The following is a 23795-nucleotide window of genomic DNA, read 5'->3' on the forward strand; positions in this document are numbered from 1 at the left end:
GTCTCCATAAGACGTTCGAATGTTGCCGGTGCATTACACAGTCCAAACGGCATCACTTTGAACTGCCAAAGTCCTTGTCCCGTAGTAAATGCCGTCTTTTCTCGGTCATCAGGATGGATTTCTACCTGCCAATACCCACTCTTTAAATCAAGTGTTGAGAACCACTTGCTTCCAGAAAGAGTGTCTAGAATGTCATCAATTCTAGGAAGAGGGTAACTGTCTTTCTTCGTAACCTCATTCAACCGGCGATAGTCAACGCAAAATCTTGTTGAGCCGTCTTTCTTTCTGACGAGAACGATGGGAGATGCCCATGGACTCGCTGAAGGCTCGATGACATCGCCTTCTTCCATATCTTTTAACAGTGTTCGCACCTCTTCCTGTTTAGCAAACGGTAGACGTCTTGGATGTTGCTTGATCGGGGGATGATCGCCAGTATCTATTCTATGTTGTGTCAAACTAGTTCGACCCACGTCAGAAGACGAGCGGGAGAAAACAACTTGAAGATCTTTAATGACGCGATCGGCAGCATTTTTCTCTTTATCGTTTAATTGTGCATTCTGCAATAACTCCGATGTAATGCTCTCTGAGGACACGGATTCTGGGATGTTACTCTTTTTTTCAACGCTGGTTATTGGAGTACATGTTGCAACCACTTCACCTTTCTTAATAACTCTCGACTTTTCAGTTACATTGGCGACTCTCACCGGGATAACCGTTCTGGATAGGTCGACGAGTGTTGAGGCTACTAATACTCCTTTTGGGATATTACAGTTATTGGGATATTCTATGATGCCGTAGCGGAAATTTCTATTTTCGGCTATGGATCCAGGAAGTAAAATTTCTGTTCTTGCCGGTATTGTAATATAGTCTTGTGCTATGATTTTATGGACAGATTTAACTTCTTCATCATTAACGAGAAATAACGCTATGTCCTCAGATGTAGAATGCAATTCGTTATTTTTAAAATCCAAGGAAAAATTGTATTTCCTTAGAAAGTCCAATCCGAGTATGCAAGAATCAGTGATCTCTGCTACATATGCCGTGTGATGGTAAGCGGCACTTCCAAACGTGATGTTAACATTTACTTTTCCGTCGATGTCGATCTTCTCACCGGACACAGTCTGGAGGGTAACGCAGGGCGGCGTCCAGATAAGTTTGTTTCCTAGTTGTTGAGCCAAATCTTTTCGGATGATGGTGACGTTGGCTTCTGTATCTATAGTCATATTGCACGGAACTCCATTAATATGTCCTATTATGAAAATTCCATTACTGCCGCCTTTCACTGCAGAAATCTGAAGCGCTTTAAACGGGGGCTTTTCATTATCTGGCAACCTCCGCCCCGCGAGATGGCCACTAATTAGTTTCCCTGCTGCTTGTTAGAAGCGGTCTTAACATCAGTACCCTGGGGTGTTTTGCAGTTTCGTCGTATGTGTCCTTCAGCACCGCAGTTCCAGCACTTAACGGTCGGTTTCTTCTCACCAATATTCCGTCTCAAGGCGTTCAGTTGTCTAGTTAAATCGTCAAGTCGAGCGGTGACTTGATCCCCTGGCTCCTGGACTTGAGCAGCTCTGACTGGGTGGCGGTCTCGACGAGTGGCTTGCTGGGCTGCCTCAAATTTCATGGCGTACACTAGAGCACTTTTTAAATCTTTTACATCCGCCATTCGTAGAGCTTTCTGTATTTCAGTATCTCGGATGCCGTCGATAAAGTATTGCAAGGACAGGATTTCCCTTGTTTCTGTCGGGCATTCCGAAAAGGCGAGATGGGACAGCCTTTCAACATCCGCGGCGAGCTCCTGAAGTGTTTCGGTAGGCTTCTGTTGACGAGATTTTAATTGGAGCCTGCTGTAGTCTTTTAAACACTTCTCCCCAAAGCGCAACTCCAAGGCGCCGGACAGAGCTTCGAAATCTAACCTTTTGTTTTCGGGAAGAGTCTGAAGGATATCCGCTGCGTCGGCTCTTAGAGAAGCGGCGAGATGACAGGCCTTAGCTTGGGAATCCCATCCATTCGCATCCGCCACGATAGAAAATTGTGTCTTATACACCTGCCAGGAGGTCTTCCCATCATATGTGGATAGCTTCAGAGGTGGACGAGCAGGCATTGGTAAGAATTTAAAATCATCACTCCTGCTCCCTGCCGACGCTACGAATTTCTTTAAAGTATCCATTTCTTTGGCAACTGCAGAAACTCTCTCATCAATTTGTTCTTTTACAGAAGAAACTCTTTCTTCTATTTCTTCTTTCACCGAAGAAACTCTTTCTTCAATATGTCCAACTTTATTTTCAACTGCGTCAATTCTGCCTTCCATAGCTTCAAATTTATTTTCTATTATGCAAGTAATTTCTCTTTTCATTTCTTCTTGACCAGCTTGAACGGCTTTCATTTCGTCCTTAACGGATTCCTGGCCCAATTTCATTTCTTCCTTAACGGATTCCTGGCCCAATTTCATTTTTTCTTGGAATGCAGCAAAAGCACTAATGAGCTGTCTCAATTGTTCTTCCATCGCTCTTGTTATTGGCATTCAAATCCCACTTCTGACACCAAAAATTGTTGCGTGCGTACGGGTTCGTTATGAAATGAATGCACAAGTCCGATGAAAAATGAACAAAAATTTATTATTATCACAAGAAAAATGCTTAAATTTTCTCAAATTATCATGCAGTATTACAATATCTCACAGTAGTTTTCTTTTAACTACTCAAATGTCCAATAGAACGTAATTCAAAACAGCTAAAGAACGCTAATCCGCGAATTCGCTACAATCAACAACAGTAGTTTTCTAAACAACAACAAACTAAGCAACTACTACAAACTGAGATGTTTTCCTCCTTTTATAAGATTTTAAAATCACGCGCTAGAATTTTCCAGTACTTTCTCGAAATCAAAAAGAGATATTTATTTATTTAATGCACGCGCTCTTGTATTTTCAATTTTCCGGCTTAGCTTTCTTTTAATATTCGTCACGCGCTGCACTGCGCGAGAAATAAAACCATTTAATTTATAATTGAACTAACATTAGCTTTTTATACCAAATTCGTAACAACATCATGACCTACCCCAGTTTAGGGATAGCAGTGAGCGGAAAATAGGAAAAGTTTCTTTGTATTCCTTAGTCTCAAACCTAAAAATTATTAAAGGCGACCACCCTAAAGGAAAGGTTTCTCCTTTTGCAATCCCAAATCAAAAAGCGGTGGAAGTGGAAATTAATTGTAACTATTTATTATACAACACTTATTTTATATATTAATTTGTTTCTGTATAATTCGCATTATGATCGAATAATCACTGGACATATTTTCTAAGTATAAATCAAAGAACTAACTAGACAGGATTCTGGTACTTTGGAATGAACTTTGCAAGTTAAGAGAAATCGTGGTATATTATTTGCAGCTCGTAATTTTCATATGTCATTCCGTAAAGTTTAATTTTGTTCATATATTGAATCTCTTACTAGCTTTTCCATTAAACGCAAGTCTAAAAATCATTCCTAATATTCCATATGAAATTGAATTTATTAATGTGAATGATTCTTAGAATTTAATATAACATGTATTTCGTCGGTTCGCTATAAACGGCATTCACTTTTCAAATTGTTGCCACCAAATAATTTCACCCTGTATTGTTTTTAAAGAAATTAAATAAGGAAGAATCTGCATGTTTCAATGTATAGTTCTCACAATGTATAAAACGATGGTACTTGCAACCTGTGCAGTCACTCCAAGAGGCAAGGTAAGGGACAGAAACATTTTGAATTTAGAAGCACGATTGACATTACAAAATGACAAAGGCGGATTGAATTTTTTCTCTGTTTTTTACACTAATAAGCTGGAGGGGATAATCATTCGTAAGTATTAATTGCTATCTCCAGAATACGTGCTTTTCTTTCTTAAGGACACAAAATAATTGACGTAAGTTGAGCAGTTGTGGCATGAAAGGACTTTGCCCCACCCCCATGTCGAATTGCCGTTTAGTCCAGAAAACGCAAAGAATTTATGGCACCAGATTTGGAAAGGAGAGATTTTCCATTCGGCTTAGGGATCTTTGAATGAATTCAAAGTCCGAAAAAAAGGAGGGGGAGTTTTACGACAGGCTACGAATACACAGATGCTCAAACATCAAGCGGCCAAATATTTCAGTTAATTGCCAGCGTAAATTTAATGAAATTTTTTTCATTAAACTGATCGAAATTCATTACTTTTTTACTCATGGGGGGTTAGGAAAAGGAATGGATGAATATTTTTACTTGAAATAATGAGTAAATAAATATTTATCCAATTTTTTCATACCAAAATTTTCAAAATATTCTCACATTGCAGATGAAATGCAGGTTAGGAATTCTTTAAAAACCCTAATCGAGAATTAAATTTGAAAGCTCAGAACTTGTTTGAGGATTTACTTGATTTTCTTTAGAAAAGAGAAGAGCTGTAGTTTTTCTTAACTTGTAAATTACCCATCTACCAAAAATTCACATCTGTAAAAGATAATTCTGAAGACATTAAATTTGTTTTGAAAGTAATATATTTATCTCTCTTTATATCAAAATCTTCGTTTGAAAAAAATATAATAAATTGCGATTTATTTAACAACGTGAAGCATTTAAGCGTATACTTGAATAATGCGCAATAATTTGTACGTTATTTAAATGGCATTGAATTGAATTATTGTATAATAATAAAGCACTCGAACACTATTTGCTTAAGGGGAAGAATGCCTTCATGGAGTACTTTCTAATCGTTATTTGAAATGAAATTTTGCAATTTACTTTACTTCTGCTTTTAATTTACTTTCACAGCATTCAGTACGTGAAATCATCAATAATAGTATAATAATGATAATAAAAATTGCATCGCGCAATTAAAAGTATACACTACTTCGTAAATTTCGATAAATTAATTACAGTAAATATTAAACATATCAATAGCAGCGTTGCCCTAATAGTTTTAAGTTTCATTTCAACATCTGAAAGAACGTGAATTACATTGCTATTTTCACTACACAAACGAATGGAATATTTCAGAAAAGAATGCTGCCCCATTATTGCAATATTTCAATAATTTTTGCAAATTAAAAATTTAATTAACACGTTTTAATAGTAAAGATGCGATTTTCACTCATAAAATCCCTTTGTACATTATTCTCTTTCATTTCGGCATTAATTGCATAACTTTTCTAAGAAATAAATAGCTTCCGTTAATATATGTTTTCATACATTATATTTATTTTTTATATTTTTGTCATTAATAAATTAATGATTAAGATGAAAAATTTATGCCGCTTAATTTATAAGCAATGTAAAGACTGGAAATCTGAGGTCATTAATTTCTGAGACATAAATAGCTTTCTAAGACGCAAATAAAACAGATAACAATAATCATAAATATTAAGGCTCCTAAAATATAACCGCTTTTCCTAACTGATTTTTGCTTTCTGATCCACGTGGCGTACAAAAAACCTATTTTCATTAAATGAAGTTTTGCGCATTTCTCTACGAAGTACGCAAAACTTATTTCATAAATTTTATTTTTACTAACTATGAATAAACTTTATACTGGTTTCCTAAACAAATATTTATGTGTACTACTTTTAGAATCCATGCGACAAAGTGTGAGTATTTATCTTCAAATATACGTTAGTGTCAATAAGCTTAACTCTAAATTATTAAACATTTCCGGGACCTTGAAACTTAGAAGGGAATCGTCATATTTTGCTATAGTGGGTATTTAAATTTAGATAAATCCTCATACCATAAGTATTTTGTGTTTAATTTTAAAATTTCTATTTCGTATTACACAATCATTTTCAAAGCTCTTTGGATGCATATCAATAAAATTTGTTTCTACCTGTATATGATTTCATCGTAAACTTGGGAAGAACTTCCTAATAATATTCGAATATCCATAATTTTTACTGTCAAAATATTTAATAATTATGCATTAAGTGAAATGCATTTATAGTACAGAGGAAATGTAGAAAGATATGGAAAATCACAATATATTACAACATGCTATAAAGCTACGAAGATGGAAGCTTCATTTGAATAATTAAATATCTTGAATTTTTTTGAACAAAAATGATGTTGTTTATGAGCAAGATACAGCATATCAGATGCACTAGGATATTTATTTAACTTGATTTCAAAATGCAGAATTACTGTAAGCTGTTTAATTTTTGTTCAATATTTTGTATAGAAAGGCAAAGTATAGCAAAGTTTATGTATTTATTTTTCTTATTTTTGTTATTAAAATATTCCCCTTTATTTATATTTTATGTTCCTTATTGTTGTTATTAACATCTTTCCCTTTCACGTGAAAAAGTATTATGCTTTTCTACTGGTTGTGTCTGGTCCCAACATTTTCCTTACATTTAGGTTCTTTGACAAAAATACCCAGCCCAGCTTTCTGAAAACGCAGATTTCAAACCCTGAAAATACTAGAGTCCTCAAAACATGGCTTGCCACCGAGTACTGAGTCGTGAAATAATTTTTGTTGATGATTAAAAAAGATATTGGAACATTTTTGTTTTGTTTTACAATTTTGTATATTTATTTAAATTATAATTTAATTTATAAATATTAATTAATTGTTGATAGTTATTCGTATTCATTATCACAAAGGGAGTTAGCCCGGAAGGGCTATTAATTTCATTTTGGCATTTTGCGTTGAAAATTTTAAATCTCTGTTTCACTTTTGAAGTTCTTACCACCAAATATTATCGCCCTGTGTTATATTTAAAGAAATTAAATAATGAAGAGTCTGCATAAATGTATGTATGTTTCTCGCATTGTGATAAAACGACGGTACCTAGAGCCATCAAATTTTGAATAACGTACGTTTCCACCCAAATATAGACATCTAGAAGCCCAAATTTGGAATTTGTTTTATTATCTATTTCATATCTTGTAAAACTTTAACGAATTTTTGATTGACAAACTCAACGATTTCAAAGCGAGCAGCACTATACGGGGGGGGGGGGGAATTATCTCCAGCGTACAAGACTGTGTATCGGAAATTCTAAAGTTATGCTGTAAACGTTTCAAGTTTTAAGTGTAAACTCACTGTGATGTTGATGGAACTGAACTGTTCTGGGAAAAGGTCAAGAATAAGAAGTTAAACCCCTGAATATCGTTATAACTTAAAATGAAAATGAAAGTAAGTTTTCAGCAAAGCATTTTGTTGTTCAGAAGAGATGAAAACTGTACTGAAAGATTTATCTGAATTCCTTGACGGAAATACATGTTTTAGGCTACAGACATCATAATCCAGTGCATGATATAAAGCAGGCATTGGCTCACGAATTTAGTTTATTTTATATACAAAATCGGGGTCTGGTTTTTTAATGGGTTAAATGTTATCGGTTATTACAGATAATATGTAAAAACAATATGTGTGATAGATGTCGTAAAGTGAAACTAAGTTCACAGCATTCGTTGAAGTGTTACTAATAACCGTTTACAATTTTTCATTAATCATTTTTTAACAACTATACATAACGGGATTTTATTAACGGAAAAACAGAACTGAAACAAAGGAATTTTCACATAAACTGAAAGTTTTCAATTAAATACTTAAATACAATTCAATTTTTATTTAATGAAACTTACACACTTTTTTTTATTATCCTTTATCAGTCATGGCACATCAGACTTAAGAAGAGCTCTCATTCATGGGGGATGATTTTCTACACGAACTACATTGTGTATTAATGCCTGGCATAAAAAGCACCTTTCATAAATTCTAATAACAGGGCAGATGTTTATCAAATTGTAAGTTGGATATTACATCATAAATCACATGAGTTATATATTCCGAATAATATCAATCAGAGATGTTATTAAAATTAAAATTAAGAAATAAATTAAGAAGTACGTATATTTCTTTCAAATCGGTCTGTTTGTTAAGAAATATATTATATTAATTTCAAAAATAAATTAAATACCTTATGGAACATCGAATGGCGAAAACCCTTCTTAGAACTAGTAATTAGCAGGCAGTGTGTGCAAAGTAAAACCTCTGATATCGTAATATAATGTAGAGTAATAGCGAACGAAAAATCAAAGACTTAAGCTATAGACACATATCTAACATAGAAAGAGTTGCGGTGGAAGAATTGAAATTCACAACAGACTTTCAAGATTTGTTCACTTCAAATACAGAAAAAAAAAAAAAAAAAGGTACATTATATGCTTTACATGCAGTTGCCATCTAGGTATAACAAATTATGATCTTTATCCATTTTTTCGTTTGCTTCAGCGATTCTAAGTCTGCAACTTATTTTTACCACGACGGTAACTTTTGGAGATGGAACTTGTTTTGAGCAAGATAATTTTCTTATACCATAAACGTCTTATCAATCTTCAGGTCAAATTTTCCGATTTTCAGTAATTTGTAAATAAATTTGGTAGTTTTTCAGACTAAAATGCTTATTTTAGAAACGCTCTATCATTATCCCCAAGAGTTTACTGACCTTGTTCCACTTAGATGAATTTTTCAAAAAGTTAGAACTTTTGTTTGCTTCTTTTATTTTCACTTCCCCTCATCTTTAAATCTGATGTGAAGATACTTTTCGTTTGCCTCTTTCACCCTAGGGGCTTTTTAGAATGACGACATTGTTTAGCCGCCCGAAAACGCATTCCGAGAAACAGACGAACTAAAACGTGGAGTTCGCTATCTTGACTTTGCAAAGTTCACACAAACAATTTTCAGAATACTGCATTCGAAACAAGCACATTTTTTTTTTTTTTTTTTTTTTTTTTTTTTTTTGTTGTTGTTGTTAGGATACACAGCTAGGTGTATACGCACTTTTTACTTAGTTAAAACTTAGTTACTTTATTACTTGGGTATACTTGGAATTTCAAAAAATATTTAAAACTTATATTACTAAGTTATATTTCCTAGAAAAATAATTGTTCAAATTTTTCTTAGTTTTCTAAAAAATTAAAATTAACTGTATGTTTATTTTTTCGCTCATGATAATCAGAAAACAAAAATAAAGAATTTTAATGTGCGTTTTTATTGTAAAGATAAGTAGTTAGATTTAAATTGTAATTTACATTTGGAAAAATATAAATGGAAATGTTCGATATTTTGAAATATAATTCTTCTAATAGATGTTTTTATAGCTCATTAAAGCATTCCTAAACCATTCTTAAACACGAGTTTCTACTTTTCGCTTTAATTTCATGTGCAGAAGTTCTCAGAAGAGGCAATAAGATACAAACGTTTCATTCGACATTCAAAAGGGCATTGGACATTTTTTCAAAAAGGACTAAAGGACTTTTAAAATTACATTTATCTTAATTTATTAGTTAGTTTATTTAGAAATTATATTGTTATTGCAATAATTGTAAATTAGTTTAAGTATTACATAATCTATGTATGAGAAAAGTGACGAATAATGACGCAGCATAGGCAAACCTAAAGGCTATGTCCTTGATGCTGTTTCATGTCTTTCCTCACATAACTAAAATTTCTCTTGCTTCGCTCATCCTTTTTCTGACACCCTGCTCTCCCGACCTTTCTTTTGAAGAGGGGGAATATGTAAGATATAACAAAATACGATAGTTTTGCTTTAAAAATAACTGGCATCTCAAAATTAACATTCTAGATTTGGTGCTCACCTCCTAAATTCATCTGTTTTCCCAAATTTTAGATTTTTCTACGTTATGTAACGTTACTAACTAACCAATCATAGATCAGCTGTATTTGTACATCAGACTTGGTATAAATACACCTGGCAGCTAATTATGCCACTTTGTCAGGAAACACTTATCGTCATGCCCTTTTTAGGCTTCAGTCTCACACTTTTTGTGTTTCGGCGATATATTTATAAGTTACGTCATTTCTTCTGATGGTTTCTACCTTGCTAATATCTCCTCGCTTTGCTTCCCCGTCTAAACTGCCTGCGTCGTAATTTTAAGAACTATTGTACATAGCAATCCATCATATTTCATTATGATTTAATTATAGGAATGTCTCGGATTTCATTATAATTGGATAAACATCTATGGAGATGATTTTATATGCGTGGAAATAAAGACTGGAAATTCGTCAAGTTCATGTTTTGCTATCTTCATCTGTAAGCCTTCACCCTTAGCCACGACGACTGCAAGCTGATTCCTCTTCTATGTTCCCGGAATAATTGTATATATCCACTCTGTTACTCGGTTCCGTGAGCTCAGGTTTTCTTATTTTTATATGATGGTAAATTGTGCAATTTTTGCTTTAAAAATGATTGAATTATGTTGTTAGATTAAGGTTTTTATGCCTTTAGTTAACCTCCATTTTATAATTGTAGAATTATTAACAATTTATTAACAATTTATTATTAACAATTTAAAAGTTGTTTAAGGGCAGCTAAGCCTAATTTTTTTTACTATAGCAGCCATATTTGCTTGCATTTGAAACTTAGCAGAATAGTGGATTTGCTGCCAATCTAGAGAAACTAAGTTTCGCAACAACAAAGTAACGTCTTCCTTTACGACTGCGAATTAAATCATGTTTAAACCATTCTGGAATTATCATTTAAGTTATTAAATTATCCCATATATTGACTCAGCATAGCGTCCACAACAAATTAAGTCAGTTTCTACACCTTCAGTGTCTTTTTGCCGAGTGAGACCAAAAGTAAGCTTTCAGTTCTGTGCACCGAAAAATCTCCCTTCTTGCCCGCTGACCGAATTGCTTGTTTTTGCGTAGAAACTAATTTTAATTGTAAAAATTTTTTATTGTTTTGCATTTTTCTACATCTTTCAATTATTAATATAGATATTTTGAGTTTTTATGTATTTTTGCTTTGTCGCGAAGTGAGAACTGAATTGAATGAGAAATATATATCTAATGAAATTCGAGGAAATTAGTTTAAATGAAATGCAGGAAAAATGCGTATAATTTAATATTCCGTACAAGGAAGCCATGTGGTGTACACATCAGCTTTTTTATTTATATATTTAGTTATTAATTGTTATTATTATTATTATTTTGAATGGCAGGAATTGAATCCTGCAGATGTCTGATGGTGATTCGTTAAATGGTAGGCAAAAAAGGTAAAGAAGGATAAATCTAGGAAATAAACCTTTGTAGACTTCTCAAAATTAAATATATTAATTTACAAAATGTAAAGCAATATTTTTTATTTACTCCAAATCCAAATTCGTACTCACCATGCTGCCTGGCTATGAATCTGCAAATACTTTGATGCTGTGCAATTATTTTTCCATCAACTTCTAAAACAGGTAGGGTACCGAAGGGTGTTACTAGAAAATAAAAATTTATTAATTAATACTATAATTGGGATCTTTTTTTACACTTATGGAAGTATTCAAAATTAATATCATATAGAAGAAAATCAGAATAAACAGTTTCTAATGCTGATGATTATTACTGATTCCACTGTACGGATTCGGGGCTAATCACAAACAAAATTGCTAGCTAGTATAACAGTATAGTCCTTTTCAAAACAATACACTTCTTAACTTCAGCATGCATCTGTGGCAACAATGTTATCAAGGAAGCACGTCCTGTTTGAATAGGGGCAGTCACGCAGTTAATTCTTTGTTATTAGTTAAACGAATGTTAGCTATTTGTGAAAATTACACCTGTTATTTTAAACATTTTTATCATTGCTTGGTCATTCGAAAATGCTTCTAATGCTCTCAAAGTTATTGGCTCGATATGTTGATGAAGATGTTAGGCTAGATGAAGTTAGGTAGATGATTATGAGTTAAATCTTATATCGTCGTTATTGCCCTAGGAATTGTAAAAATGGTAAACCGATTATCCGTAAATCTTTTCTAAATTTCTAATTTTTCTTTTTTTATTTCTAAATTTCTCTTCTCTTCCATGCATCCTTCTTCTGTATATAATATCATTCTGTTTCAAACAGCCCTATACGAGGTGACTGTAAAGATAACTCAAAACTGAATTTCCTCAAATAACGATTCTAAACATCAACTTCTAGTTAAAGAATTCTTCAAAATACGGTAGAGAAATTTATGAAATTAGTTTCTATACTGTAGCCAGAAGGTTCTGTTAATACAAAATAAGACATTTTATATGGTTCTCTTACAGCAAATATTCCAGCTAGTAAAATATTCTTTATCCTCTAATGAGAAATAATCAAATTGATCTACCTTCTTACGTGCAAAATTTGTGGAGATATATGAATTTAGTATTTTTAGGGGACCAGTTACAAATTTAAAATCAAGTGTTGTATTCACCGATACGGAATCATCATTCTCCAACACGAAGAATTTTTTTTTTTTTTTTTTTTTTATAGTTTTTTCCTAAATTTGGTTAGTAAATGTGGAATTTTAATTAGCAATGAACACTGAAGAGTGATTTTTGTCAGCCAATTCGTCCTCGAACTGATTGATAAAGAGCATTTTTTGCATATAAAAATAAGAATTTTCTTGTTTTTAATTTATAAAAACATAACAAATAATTACTAACTGGTATTTCTGTTCAGCGAGAATCTTATAAAAATGTAGATTTATATTTACAGAGTAGCCGAAGTACTGAAATAAATTTTATAAAATCCTCTGCTTTGAGAATGTAAATACAAAGGTATTTCTAGGATCAATGTTTAAAGAAATAAAGCTTTTTAGCAGTTTTTTCGAATGCCTTCAAAAGTATATTGACGTTTATATTATAACAACTAAATACATTTATTCTTTTAATATTTTAAATTTCTCTTGAAAATTTGTATACTTTTTAATTAAAAATTTGTTTTTCTAATATATTGTTAGCTTTTCCAAATAAAACTTCACCTCACAAAATTTTGCAGTGAAAGTCTTCTGCGGCTTGATGGATCGTCTGATATTCTTTCTTTCAGTCTTATTATATATTATATTAAAATTATTTTGCGATATTGCTGTTGAATTGAATTTTATGGTTTAAGTGCGAAGAACATGACATTTAATAAATAAAAGTAACACTCAAAACGTTAAAAACGTTTCTTACATTGCAATGAATTATTAAGAATTTACATTCATCCAAAAACAATAAATTCGACCAAAATGAGCTACCTTTATTAAAAGGCTCCCTTGCGAAGAAAATTTTGGTCTCATAGTTTCAAAACGGGATTTTCCGTTGAATTTTTATAAAAATCTGAATCTCTTTTCTTATTGTTTCCACCAAACACTATCACATTGTATTATATTTAAAGAAATAAAATAATGAAGAATTTGCACGAATGTAGGCATGTTTTTCGCGTTATGAAAAAACAACGGTACCCAAAGCCATCAAATTTTGAATAACGTAGTCTTCCACCCGAATATGGACACCTGGGAGCCCGAATTTTGAACTTCGAATTTGTTTTACTGTGAATTTCATATTTTGTGAAACTTTAAGAAATTTTTGATTAACAAACTCAATATTTCAAAGCGAGCAATTGTAACACTGTACGGGAAAAAACATTTTTATCTTCACCGCACAAGAGTGTCTATCGGAAATTCTAAAGAAGGGCTGCTTTTAAATATTTTTGACCCAAAGGAAATTTAGCCCAAATGTTCTCGAAACGTGTACGTGTGTGTGTAAATGAGGGAGGGGGAAAAAAGGGAGGGGCCCTTTGAGCGTAATATAAATTCTAAAAGCTTTCGGATTCCTTCCCTCTCCCGATAAGTTTTGCTGATATATGATTTTCTTCTGGCTATTTATATTTGTAACCAGTCCAATGAGGAATTCTGAAGATCCTTTTTGAACGAATTACTTTGTTAAATGCTTCCTTGAATGTCGTTATTATAGCATTTAAAGAAATTTTTGGATTCGCCTTTACCAATATTGGCACATTTTCTCTCTTTTCTACGAGTCGGCGTTTTTGGGGCCCACTTCTTCTTGGTGAATTTACCACACTACCAGATGATTTGAAATTTTTTATCACAATTCTTACTGTTTACCGACTTCTATTCACTATTTCACTAGCTTCCTTCAATAATTTATTCTGATTCAAATAAATGATTATTTTTCTTTGTTCAGATACAGTTTTCACACGCGTACGAGCCATTTCAAAATTTCGTTGAAATAAGTAGTAATAACTGCTTCAGGTAAATAAAACTATTATCTACCTAAAATAACTTTTATTGGTATGTACAGAATGACGCCATATAAATTAATTTGCATAAAACTGAATATTGTGCTTTCACTTCCGTCCTTCATTTTCATGGGCTGAAAAGTTCTATTTACTTCTCTAAGTTCATTAATTTAAATTTTAATTTAACATTTTATAGTTATTTTTATAACATTCTAAAGATTATGTAAATAATTTATGCTTGATAAAAATAATGAATTTTACAATTTTCCTTCCGTTCTTTGAGAAAATGCAAAGTGGTGCATTCACTTATATCCATCACTGTTTATGATTTGATGTTCTCCATCCTGAATTTCTGCAAATTAATTCTTAAACTTGTAGGCCTATATTAACTATAAACCTCTTTCAAGTGTTAAAGTGGAATCTGAATACGGATATCCGACCTTTATATATATATATTCAGTTTTTTGAAAATTTTAATGATAGATTTTTCTTTAGGGTATTAGGCTGAGATTTGAAGCTTTCCAAATTTCACTTTTCTCCTCTTGTTTTGAAAATGCTAGATGAGAAAGCGCACTTCGAAGCAATTACATTGTTTTATTTTATTTTACTTTTTATTATGGACTTAAAAGAAAAATACAGACATGAGGCAAATATAATGGACAGTATACATAATGTAAATATATAACACATTATTCTCTGTCAAACTGAAATTTTAGATCGTAGACAATTCAACTATTTCAATGAAATCCATATTTTAAGCTGGAATATACTCAGTATACTCAATATATGGAATATATTCATATCCTCATTATTTGCAGCTGCTTAATTTGAAGCCGCCGTTTTCTTTCTAACATCGTCCAATAAAATTTCTTTGAAGATGATTTGCACTGACTACTTCCATGTGTTTTCCAGCATAATATCCGCCAGCGTAATATCCGAAATCGCGGTGTATCGTTTAACGTTTTAATCGAGAACTACAGTATTTTTGCAACGAAAGAGAGAAAGAGAGAGAGAGAGAGAAAAGGGAATTTCCCTTTCCGAAGCGCTCTGCTCACCGCGGAGGTCGCCATTGACGCCGCAAGGAACTGAAAGGACTGGAATGACGAGACGCCTAGAAAGGGAGGCTCAAATTTTAATACGGTTTAAATGAAAGTTATCGAACCTTACCTGATAGTCATAATTTTAGTCTTTTAAACTAAAACATTTTTTTTCAGCAATTTTCCTTTTTTTAAAAGTTTGAATTAAAAAATAATCAAACCCAGCATTATAGCAAAAGAATAAAACATACCGGAAACTGTTTATTCGTCGCTGTGACTTTAGTCTTTAGAAGGTCGCAGCGCGTACTCTGTCTGTCTGTCTGTGTGCTGGACTCTAGCGTGCGCTTAGTAACTAAAGTTCGAAATAAAAACGTACTCTATTTTTGTTTAGGCGCATATATTATTTAAACAGGCGTGTTTTGAATACTGTGTTGTTCATGCAGTCGTATTTTGTATCACATTAAAAGTCGAATTACATGTAATCATTCAGTAATATTATTTTACTCCCATATTACGGAACTACGAACAATCTCAGACAGTTTGATTTAGGATATTTTTTAATATTATCACTTGCAACTCAAGTTAAGTATCTTTTAATATTACATCATGTTAAGAACATGTATACCTTTCGGTATTATGGTAATTGGAGGAATAACTTATGGTATTATTTTGGCTTTAAGGCCGTATTTTTCGAAAGCAATACCTGTAGATCCGCCTCACAATCAATCGTCACGTAATGAATCATCTCATCTGTTACACGTGTTATTCTTTAAACACCATGATAATTCAACCACCGAATATTATACGACCCTGATGGATGGATCTGCATATCTAAACCCAAATGCAAGTGTGCAACTCCAAGAAGAGACGTTCAGTGGAATCAACAGTAAGTATTACTTTTTATTATATGTTTATTAATGACGTGTTGATTTAGATGCACCGGATAAAAAATTTTTAACTTTCAGTCTCTTTGTTTTGTAATCGCGAAAAATTTTGATTATCAGATTTTAACGGAAATATCCATTCTGATCGCTCTCGAATCCATTTGAACTTTTTTTTTTTTTTTTTTTTGGCGTGATGTATGTATGTACGGACAGAATAAAGGATTCTTTTTACCGAAACGGATTGTAAAATGGATTTAAAATAGATTCAGAAGGGACCTTTTTCGTGACGGCTGTGCGTACACATACCCGAGATACATACATACGTATGTATGCATCGTTTTTGAGTTATGCGAGATACATACATACGTATGTATGCATCTCGCATAACTCAAAAACGATTAGCCGTAGAACGTTGAAATTTTGTATATGGGACTGCTATAACATCTAGTTGCTCACCTCCCTTTTTTGTTGCAATTGCCTGCATTAAACGTCTGGAAAATATAAATGAGGGATGCAAGAACTATTAATTACCGTCTGCTTAAATGCATCAAATATAATTTTTCAAGAGGTAAGTATTTAAAACATTAAACCTGATGTATAATATATACCCACCCTCTTACCCAGCTCGGTGAGCTCTGTTTATTTTTGTTGTATGTATGAAATATGTAGGTAAACTATGCATTTTTTGCATTAAAACTGACTGAATTATGTTGTTTATATGTTCCGGTTAAGGTTTTTATGCCTGAATGCGGTAGTTGTAGAATTATCAACAATTTAAAAGGACAAGTCGCGCTAGGCCTAACGTGGCGGCTATTTATTTATTTATTTTTTTTACACTTGAAACTTTTAGTAGCATGTTATAGTGAATTAAGCCGGTTGGTGCACCAACACCAGTGTCTTTTTGCCTACTGAGTTTGAGTTTTTGGGTAAAGTAGTAAACTTTGATTTTTTTGAAGTGGTATTTTTGTGTACCGAAAATTTTGCCGTTCTATCAGTTGGCCAAAAAATAAATTGATTGATTGAAAAATATATCTCTAATGTAATTCGAGGAAATAACTCAGTAAAAAATGTGTATAATTTAATAGCCGTGCAAGTCATGAGGAGTCCGCATCAATTTTTTATTGTACTGAGAACTGAAGGTAATAAACATATAATTAAAATATATGCCCTTGTAGTAAAGCAAATGCTACTTACATCTGACTAATTGCAACCGGTGGTATTGATTTTTTTTTTTGTTATAAAAAGGAGATTTGTGTTCTAAACCGCCGCCGTATTTTGTCGCCAAGTTATAAAGTACTATTATATTATAAGGTACTTCTCCCGCCTTCTTGGCGTGCCTCCGTAGTGTAGTGGTCTGGATGCTGGGGGCGTATTCCAGAGGTCCGAGGTTCGATTCCCGGCGAAGGCGTTGCTAGTTCTTCAATCTTTCCTGCTTCCAAAAAATCTTAATGTCTCTACAGTGGGGCGCGAACTAAAAGGGTGGTAGATGATGATTCTCCCACCCAGGATTTGGCGATTGGGTCCCCTAAAACCCCAGTCGCCCTATAAAAAGGGGGAGTACATAAGGTATTTCTCTCGCCTTCTTGGCGTGCCTTTGTGGTGTAGTGGTCTGCATGCTGGCCGCGTATTCCAGAGGTCCGCCGTTCGATTCCCGGCGAAGGAGTTGCCAGTTTTTCAATTTTTCCTGCTTCCAAAAAATCCTGATGTCTCTACAATATCTTCACTTCTTTAAAATACTTCTTTCACTTCTGTTGCCTATTCCCGCAGATCACTTTTTCTAATTCCAACGTGCTTGCCTTCTTTGATTATTTTGCAGGCTCCAGTTATCAGAACTTGCTTTTAATGGCATTTATTTTTTTAATGCCTCTCCTAAGCCTTTTGTGCTGACCTAATTTGAGTCTTAAATGACACTGGACACACCAGTGGCGAGCGGTAAAATCGCTTAACTCTGGTATTTCGATCTGAATGATTAGGCTTTGCGGATTTTTCGTGGTTTTCCTCTTGTGCAGCTTAAATGTGAGCCAGTTTCCTTTAAAAATCATTCACGAAAACATCTATTTCCTTCCATTCTTAATTGTTGAGTTTCATCCTCTAGCTCATCAAAGTCATGTGCCCTCAGAAGCTTAGCTTATTAATGTCCCCTCACCTCGTAAGCCACATAAGAAACTCCGTAACCCGTATCCGTATTTGTCTCCTCAGGCTGTGCTGTGACGTAATCCAAATAACCTAGTTTTAAATGGCATTAATTGTTACTGAACCGGATACGTCGGGCTTCGCAGCATAAAATTTCTAGTCTAATCTCTACTATTTATTAATATATTTATAAAATATATTGCGATTGCCTAAATCTAGAAAATAAAGGAATAGTAAAATAAAATTAAATGCACAGCAATTGACAGGCTTCTGGCCATTCTTATATTTTGAGATGCACAGCAGACGAGAACAGACAAGCTTCTAAGTTCTGAGTAGTGAGTATTTGCATACACGACCGCGCTACGAAGTGAGAAATTCTGAATTAACGTTTTCCCTCCCTCTTTTAATAAAAGTCAGATTTAAACAATAGCAAAATGAAGTCTGCCGGGTCCATTTGGATTCTGGTAGTGATACAGTTTGTGTAACATTTAGAGTGTAGGGGATGTGAAATGTGCTGTTATGAAGTAAGTTAGTATTGTTTGTTGTAACTGCACCTTTAACGTTCTAAGTTCATTCAACGAATTTGAACACAGAAGCACAGAATTTTAAAAATGTGGAACACATTGTCAAGAGATTTGGCTGTTTGGTTGATATTTTCCGTGTCAAAAGATTCTGTATTCTATTTCTGTTGCAGACTTTTTGGTAATTCAAAATTGAATTTGTTTTTAAATTAAGAATTATAGTACAGAAGCTGGAAAAATAGTAGTGAGATTTTAAGAAAGTATGAAGACGCGAAAACTCATGTAAATAATTTGAAGTCTCGGATAGAGTTTAGATAATCAGTAGATAATTTTTATGAACTTGTTAATTATGGTGTTTGGTAAGTACAAAACACCATAATTAACAAGTGATATTTCTAACGCTGTATATTATGCGCCTGGTACGGGATCATTTCGTCTTTTTTATTAAATTAAACATATTTTACATTATATCAGTTATATACTGAAAACACAAGCATATTAAAAAGTGCGGTTATTGTTTTTAAATTTCTCAGTTTGTTAAGTAATTATCGATTGGTTAAATTTGAAAAATAAATTACAGATCTTATGTTTCGCAGAATGACGGCACTCTGAGAAACGGGCGGCTTGCGAGGCCGCAGAAGATAAATTAAACATTTCGATGGCAGCACTTGCTTCGCGTATTGGCAACATAGGTGTGTGGATGATTATGAATAGTGCAATGAATAATAATGTATGATGGTATAGCGTAATGTAATTGACCGTAACAGTGCTAAAAAGAAGACGTCTTCAACGACGTTTCTAATGTCAAAATAAAAATTAAACATTGAACTGAATTGTAATGAATTTTTTTAATACTAATTGAAAGAAGGAATTGATGCATTCCAAGGATCGTATTCTATCGAATCAGTCATTTATTCGGTGTGAATGATAGGTGATCTCTGAAACATTTCAAAATATAGAGCAAATTTCTTGCTGTGCATCAGGACACCTGCTGTGAAAATCAGAGAAACTCATGAAAACATTTACTGAAAATAAAACAGCTCAGGGCATAAAATTTGAGACTTGTCAGTTAACTGCTAATAAACTGAAAAGTAACATTTGAGGTTATGGAGAATGGTATTCAAATGATCACTATGTTCAAGGATTGATTTCATTTTGATCAACCACTTCTTTCAAATTTTATTGTGTTCTTGTTACTTGATTAACATTTTCACAATGAATTTTAATATCTACTCGTCTCTACCATTTAAATTTACGAAAGTTTTCTGGAGTTAAGAAGATTTTTTCCCGAAATACTTAATATATTGGATTTACAAAAAATGGAAGAAATTTCTACATTTCTCGCTTTACAATAACTATATCAAACATTCAAAATTTCTTTTCCTGCAAACACAAGGTATTCCAATGGGAAGTTTCTATTCTACTCATCTTTGTAATTAATTTTTGTTTTCTAAAGAGTTTAAAACTATTAAGTGGTGTACATCTGTGAGTCGAATTTGAAAAGCCGGCAGGAGAAAAACTCTAATTTTCCCCTAACCATGCTTCAGAGAAGATGTTTTGAAGCATCCATGTGTTTTCAGCAACTGAAAGCAAAACTTCAATTAGAATTGATGACGGTCGATAACTTGCCATTCATTACCTTCGACTTTGCTTCCCTTGAAAGCATTTCAGTTAAATGTGATGGATGGCCAAAAAAACGTAGCTGCTTATGCGTTAATGGCAAAACACACTGAGACTATTTTCTTAAAGGCAAGGATTTCTTTCTGAAGATCCTGGTTTTTGGAAACCACGAAAATATCCATGTAACTGTCTCTTTTGTCCAAGTTTGAACTACTACCTCTTCGAACTATTAATGTTCACTGGTAAATCTTAAATCTTAACCTAATAATTCCTCTCAGTCATGAATAGTAGGTAAAATAATGTAGTATTTAAAGGTAACGAATGTACAAATCATGATTCTCACGTTTTTCGGATATCAAACGATTGCTCGTTAGCAAATCGTGTATTGAGTCAAAGCTTTTAATGAGAAGGACTGATTGCGTTCAAAGCCAGTGTGGGAAATAAAGGGGATTTTGAAATGGGGTAAAATGGGCACTACGTTTCTGGCTCTGCAGTTTTTGGTGAAAAGTAACGTCTTCTGCAGCCACAATGACTGTAGTTTATTTCTCCGACTGATAAGCTCTTTAAAAGATGCTTTTGCAAAGGATTGGGTGAGTGAAATAATTATAATAATAACTGAAATATAATAAAATTGGGATGATGATAAAATTAAGAAAAAGGAATGTGTTATGAGTTGCTTGCTCAAAAGAAGCTTACAAAAGATTACTTCCAGGTATGGAAATGCCGTTGATACGATGTACGCCAGCTAAAACAGATTATTTTATTTTATATGTTTATATATATATATATATATATATATACAGTGAAATATGTATGACGCGAAAACGCTTAAGACCAAATATCAATTAATACAAAATAATGCAGTAGTCCCGACAAACTACTATGTATTTTCATGCATTGTTCTTCTTTTAACATGAAACGAACATCGCTTAACACGAAAAAATTTTCCTTTCTGGGAATAAACAAAATATGGAAAACACCAGCATCACCGGTGAGATTTAAGAGAAGTGTGAAATGAAAGAAATGTGGTTTCGCATGTTTCGTAGAAAGGCTTGGCTTTGAAATACGCCACACAAAAACATCTCATCTCTCCTCAGTTAGCTTTTGGTGACGAGTATATTGTAGTGTGTGTAAAAAAATCATTGAGTTTGGTCACGTTTGACAGTGAGTTTGATCCAAAGAAATGGAGGAGGAGGATATTGAAATTAAGCCAATTTAATGAAATTGTTTGAGAAAGTTTCTGTATTATTAGACTATCCTACTGTATCATCAGAAGAATTCGTTGCGGTAAATGATGATAATGTGTGTACAGTCTGAATTATGGCAAACAAAGACATTTTGGAGTTTGTCCAAAGCTAAAAAAAATATCATTGATGCAGATTCCGACGACGAAAATGAAATGAATAATGCAGCTCCTGTTCCCACGTCATTTGAAATGAGGAACATCATGAAAAGTAAGCGCAGTTATTTAGATGCACATTCCAATGGTGAAATGAATAACAATTTGTTGACAATTTGATGCTAAAAAAGACAGCTCTAATTAAAATTTCAGCTTATTTTCCAAAACCTCAAAAAATATTTTGTTTTTCAAAAAACTTGAAAATTTTGTATTAAATTAAGTTCTAGTGGATGTTTTTGTTTCATTGATTTTTATTAAATACATACATATATACATATCTATGTAAATGAAATGTACTCTATTTTTTTTTTTTTTTTTTCCAATACCCTTTTACACGAGAAAATATTTCAGTAACCTAAGTTTCGTGTTAAACGATTTTCACTGTATATGTAAAACTTAATGGTACATTAGCCCTTAGATCCCGTTCAGACGGTGGTAGAAATGTCAAAGAGGCATAGTCATAAGGCATAAAATGCGGGAATCACGTTCACACCTGCGAAACAAGGTTTAAGCCGAAGCCAATTAGAGAAGCTAAATTTACTTATGCGTGGATGTGTCAACAGGTTTCCCGTTCTGTTTTCCGCTTGATAAGTTTCGCGCTTTCCCTCTGATTGTTTGATTTTTATACCAAGTCGGCATAGAGTGGAAAACTTCGAACTTTTTGCCAAAATCCCTGAACTAGTTTTTGTGACATAGCAAGGTTTGGTTACCTAGCAACGAAGCTCGGCTTAAACAAGTTACAACATTTTTACCACCGTTTCGTGTGAACCTTTAGTGAGGCATGACCTGCAGTGCCCTGATATCTGCTTTCTTGGGCTTGGGCCCTGGAGTGCATGACCATATAACCTAAACAAGTGGTTAGCTTATAGCAGGAGCTCCGGTGTTTAGTCCTCAAGCGACCCACTCAAGGGATGAAAGGCTGAGTTAACCTTGCCCAGCCCGGGAATCGAGCCCTGGACCTGTGATGCTGCTGTGCAACACGCTATCCACTGGTATATATATATTTATTTATTTATGACATAAATATAAATAATGTTATCAGAAAGGCTTTTAAGAAATTTAAACTCTTCTGAAAACAAAAAGAAGTTACAAAGCTGAGTAGAACAGAAACTTCCCATTGGAATACCTTGTGTTTGCAGGAAAAGAAATTTTGAATGTTTGATATATTGTAAAGCGAGAAATAAAAGAAATTTCTTCCAATTTTTTAAATCCAATATATTAAGTATTTCAGGAAAAAAATGTTGTGAACTCCAGAAGACTTAAATTTCTTTAAGTGGTAAAGAGACGTACAGAGATTTTCAAAGTCATAGCAGTTAGTATTGTAAACTTTAAGTTTTAACTTTTTCAATAATTTGCAAGTTGTCGTATATAACCCAGCAGTAGTTTTTATCAGCTTTTATATAATGCCCATATCTAATTCAGAATAAACATAAGCAAAAATCAAATACCGGAAGCACAGTGGCTAATTGTACTTCCGGTATTTAGTAACATAACATCCGGAACAAAACATACCAAAATTATCCGAAGCGAATCATGCCAAAATAAAGACCGAAATTAAGAAAATCTGAAATTTATATCTTTTGTTGTATCGTCATCTTGCATCGAGAAACTTTAATTTTAAGATTATTTGCTATTTTGTTTAACAGAATTCTTTTTTGGCTTAAATGGACTAATGTCTTTATTTGGATTGAGTATTTATTGTGACTTACGGTTCGCATTTAGCAAATAATTTGATGCTTACTTGAAAGTAAAGATGAAACACTCTCTATTGATTTAGTTGTTGAAAATTGATAGTCGATTGGTTTATCCCCTTGATAAGTCGATTAATCTGCGATCAATGACAATAGCTACTTTTTCACTACTTAAATATTTAGTCTTGGTATTTTTGCGATTGAAGAGTTTTCTTAGCAGATTTTTATGTTTTTAAACAAGGAGATTGAAATTACTATTTAAAATACTAATTTAAATTCGGACTAAAAGTTTTGTTTATTCATGGTTTTACATTGAATTTGTGTTCCTTGGAGATGGTATATAGAAAGTTTCCTTATTATAAATTATTGGTTTATTATTTTGCTGCTTTAGCGCAAGTCTTAGGCTTTTTAATTTACTTTTAATTACTTATTTTGAATTTAATGTCATATATATATATATATATATAGAGAGAGAGAGAGAGATA

The 23795-nt window shown here is 33.1% G+C and overlaps 2 protein-coding genes across 4 annotated transcripts in view; one reads left to right on the plus strand and one right to left on the minus strand.

Moving 5' to 3' along the window:
* Positions 1-23795, minus strand: part of LOC118183747 (glutathione S-transferase 1-like) — a 46739-nt gene that overhangs the window by 17206 nt on the left and 5738 nt on the right. The window contains exon 3 of the mRNA XM_035353346.2: positions 11159-11251. Coding sequence (XP_035209237.1) covers positions 11159-11251 — 93 coding nt within the window. The remainder of the gene's footprint in view (positions 1-11158; positions 11252-23795) is intronic.
* The window catches only part of Sap-r (prosaposin), a 213936-nt gene continuing 205543 nt past the window's right edge, over positions 15403-23795 (plus strand). For 2 of the 3 annotated variants that reach the window (XM_085806760.1, XM_085806769.1), the window contains exon 1: positions 15414-15948. In XM_085806760.1, coding sequence (XP_085662886.1) covers positions 15669-15948 — 280 coding nt within the window. In that variant the 5' untranslated portion in view covers positions 15414-15668. Of the gene's footprint in view, positions 15949-23795 lie in introns of all 3 variants that reach the window. The other variant, XR_015038253.1, reaches the window with a different exon arrangement.

The sequence above is a fragment of the Stegodyphus dumicola genome, chromosome 1 (assembly GCF_044657685.1).
Source record: "Stegodyphus dumicola isolate Sdum_Otavi_A_Nest chromosome 1, ASM4465768v1".
Taxonomy (NCBI): domain Eukaryota; kingdom Metazoa; phylum Arthropoda; class Arachnida; order Araneae; family Eresidae; genus Stegodyphus; species Stegodyphus dumicola.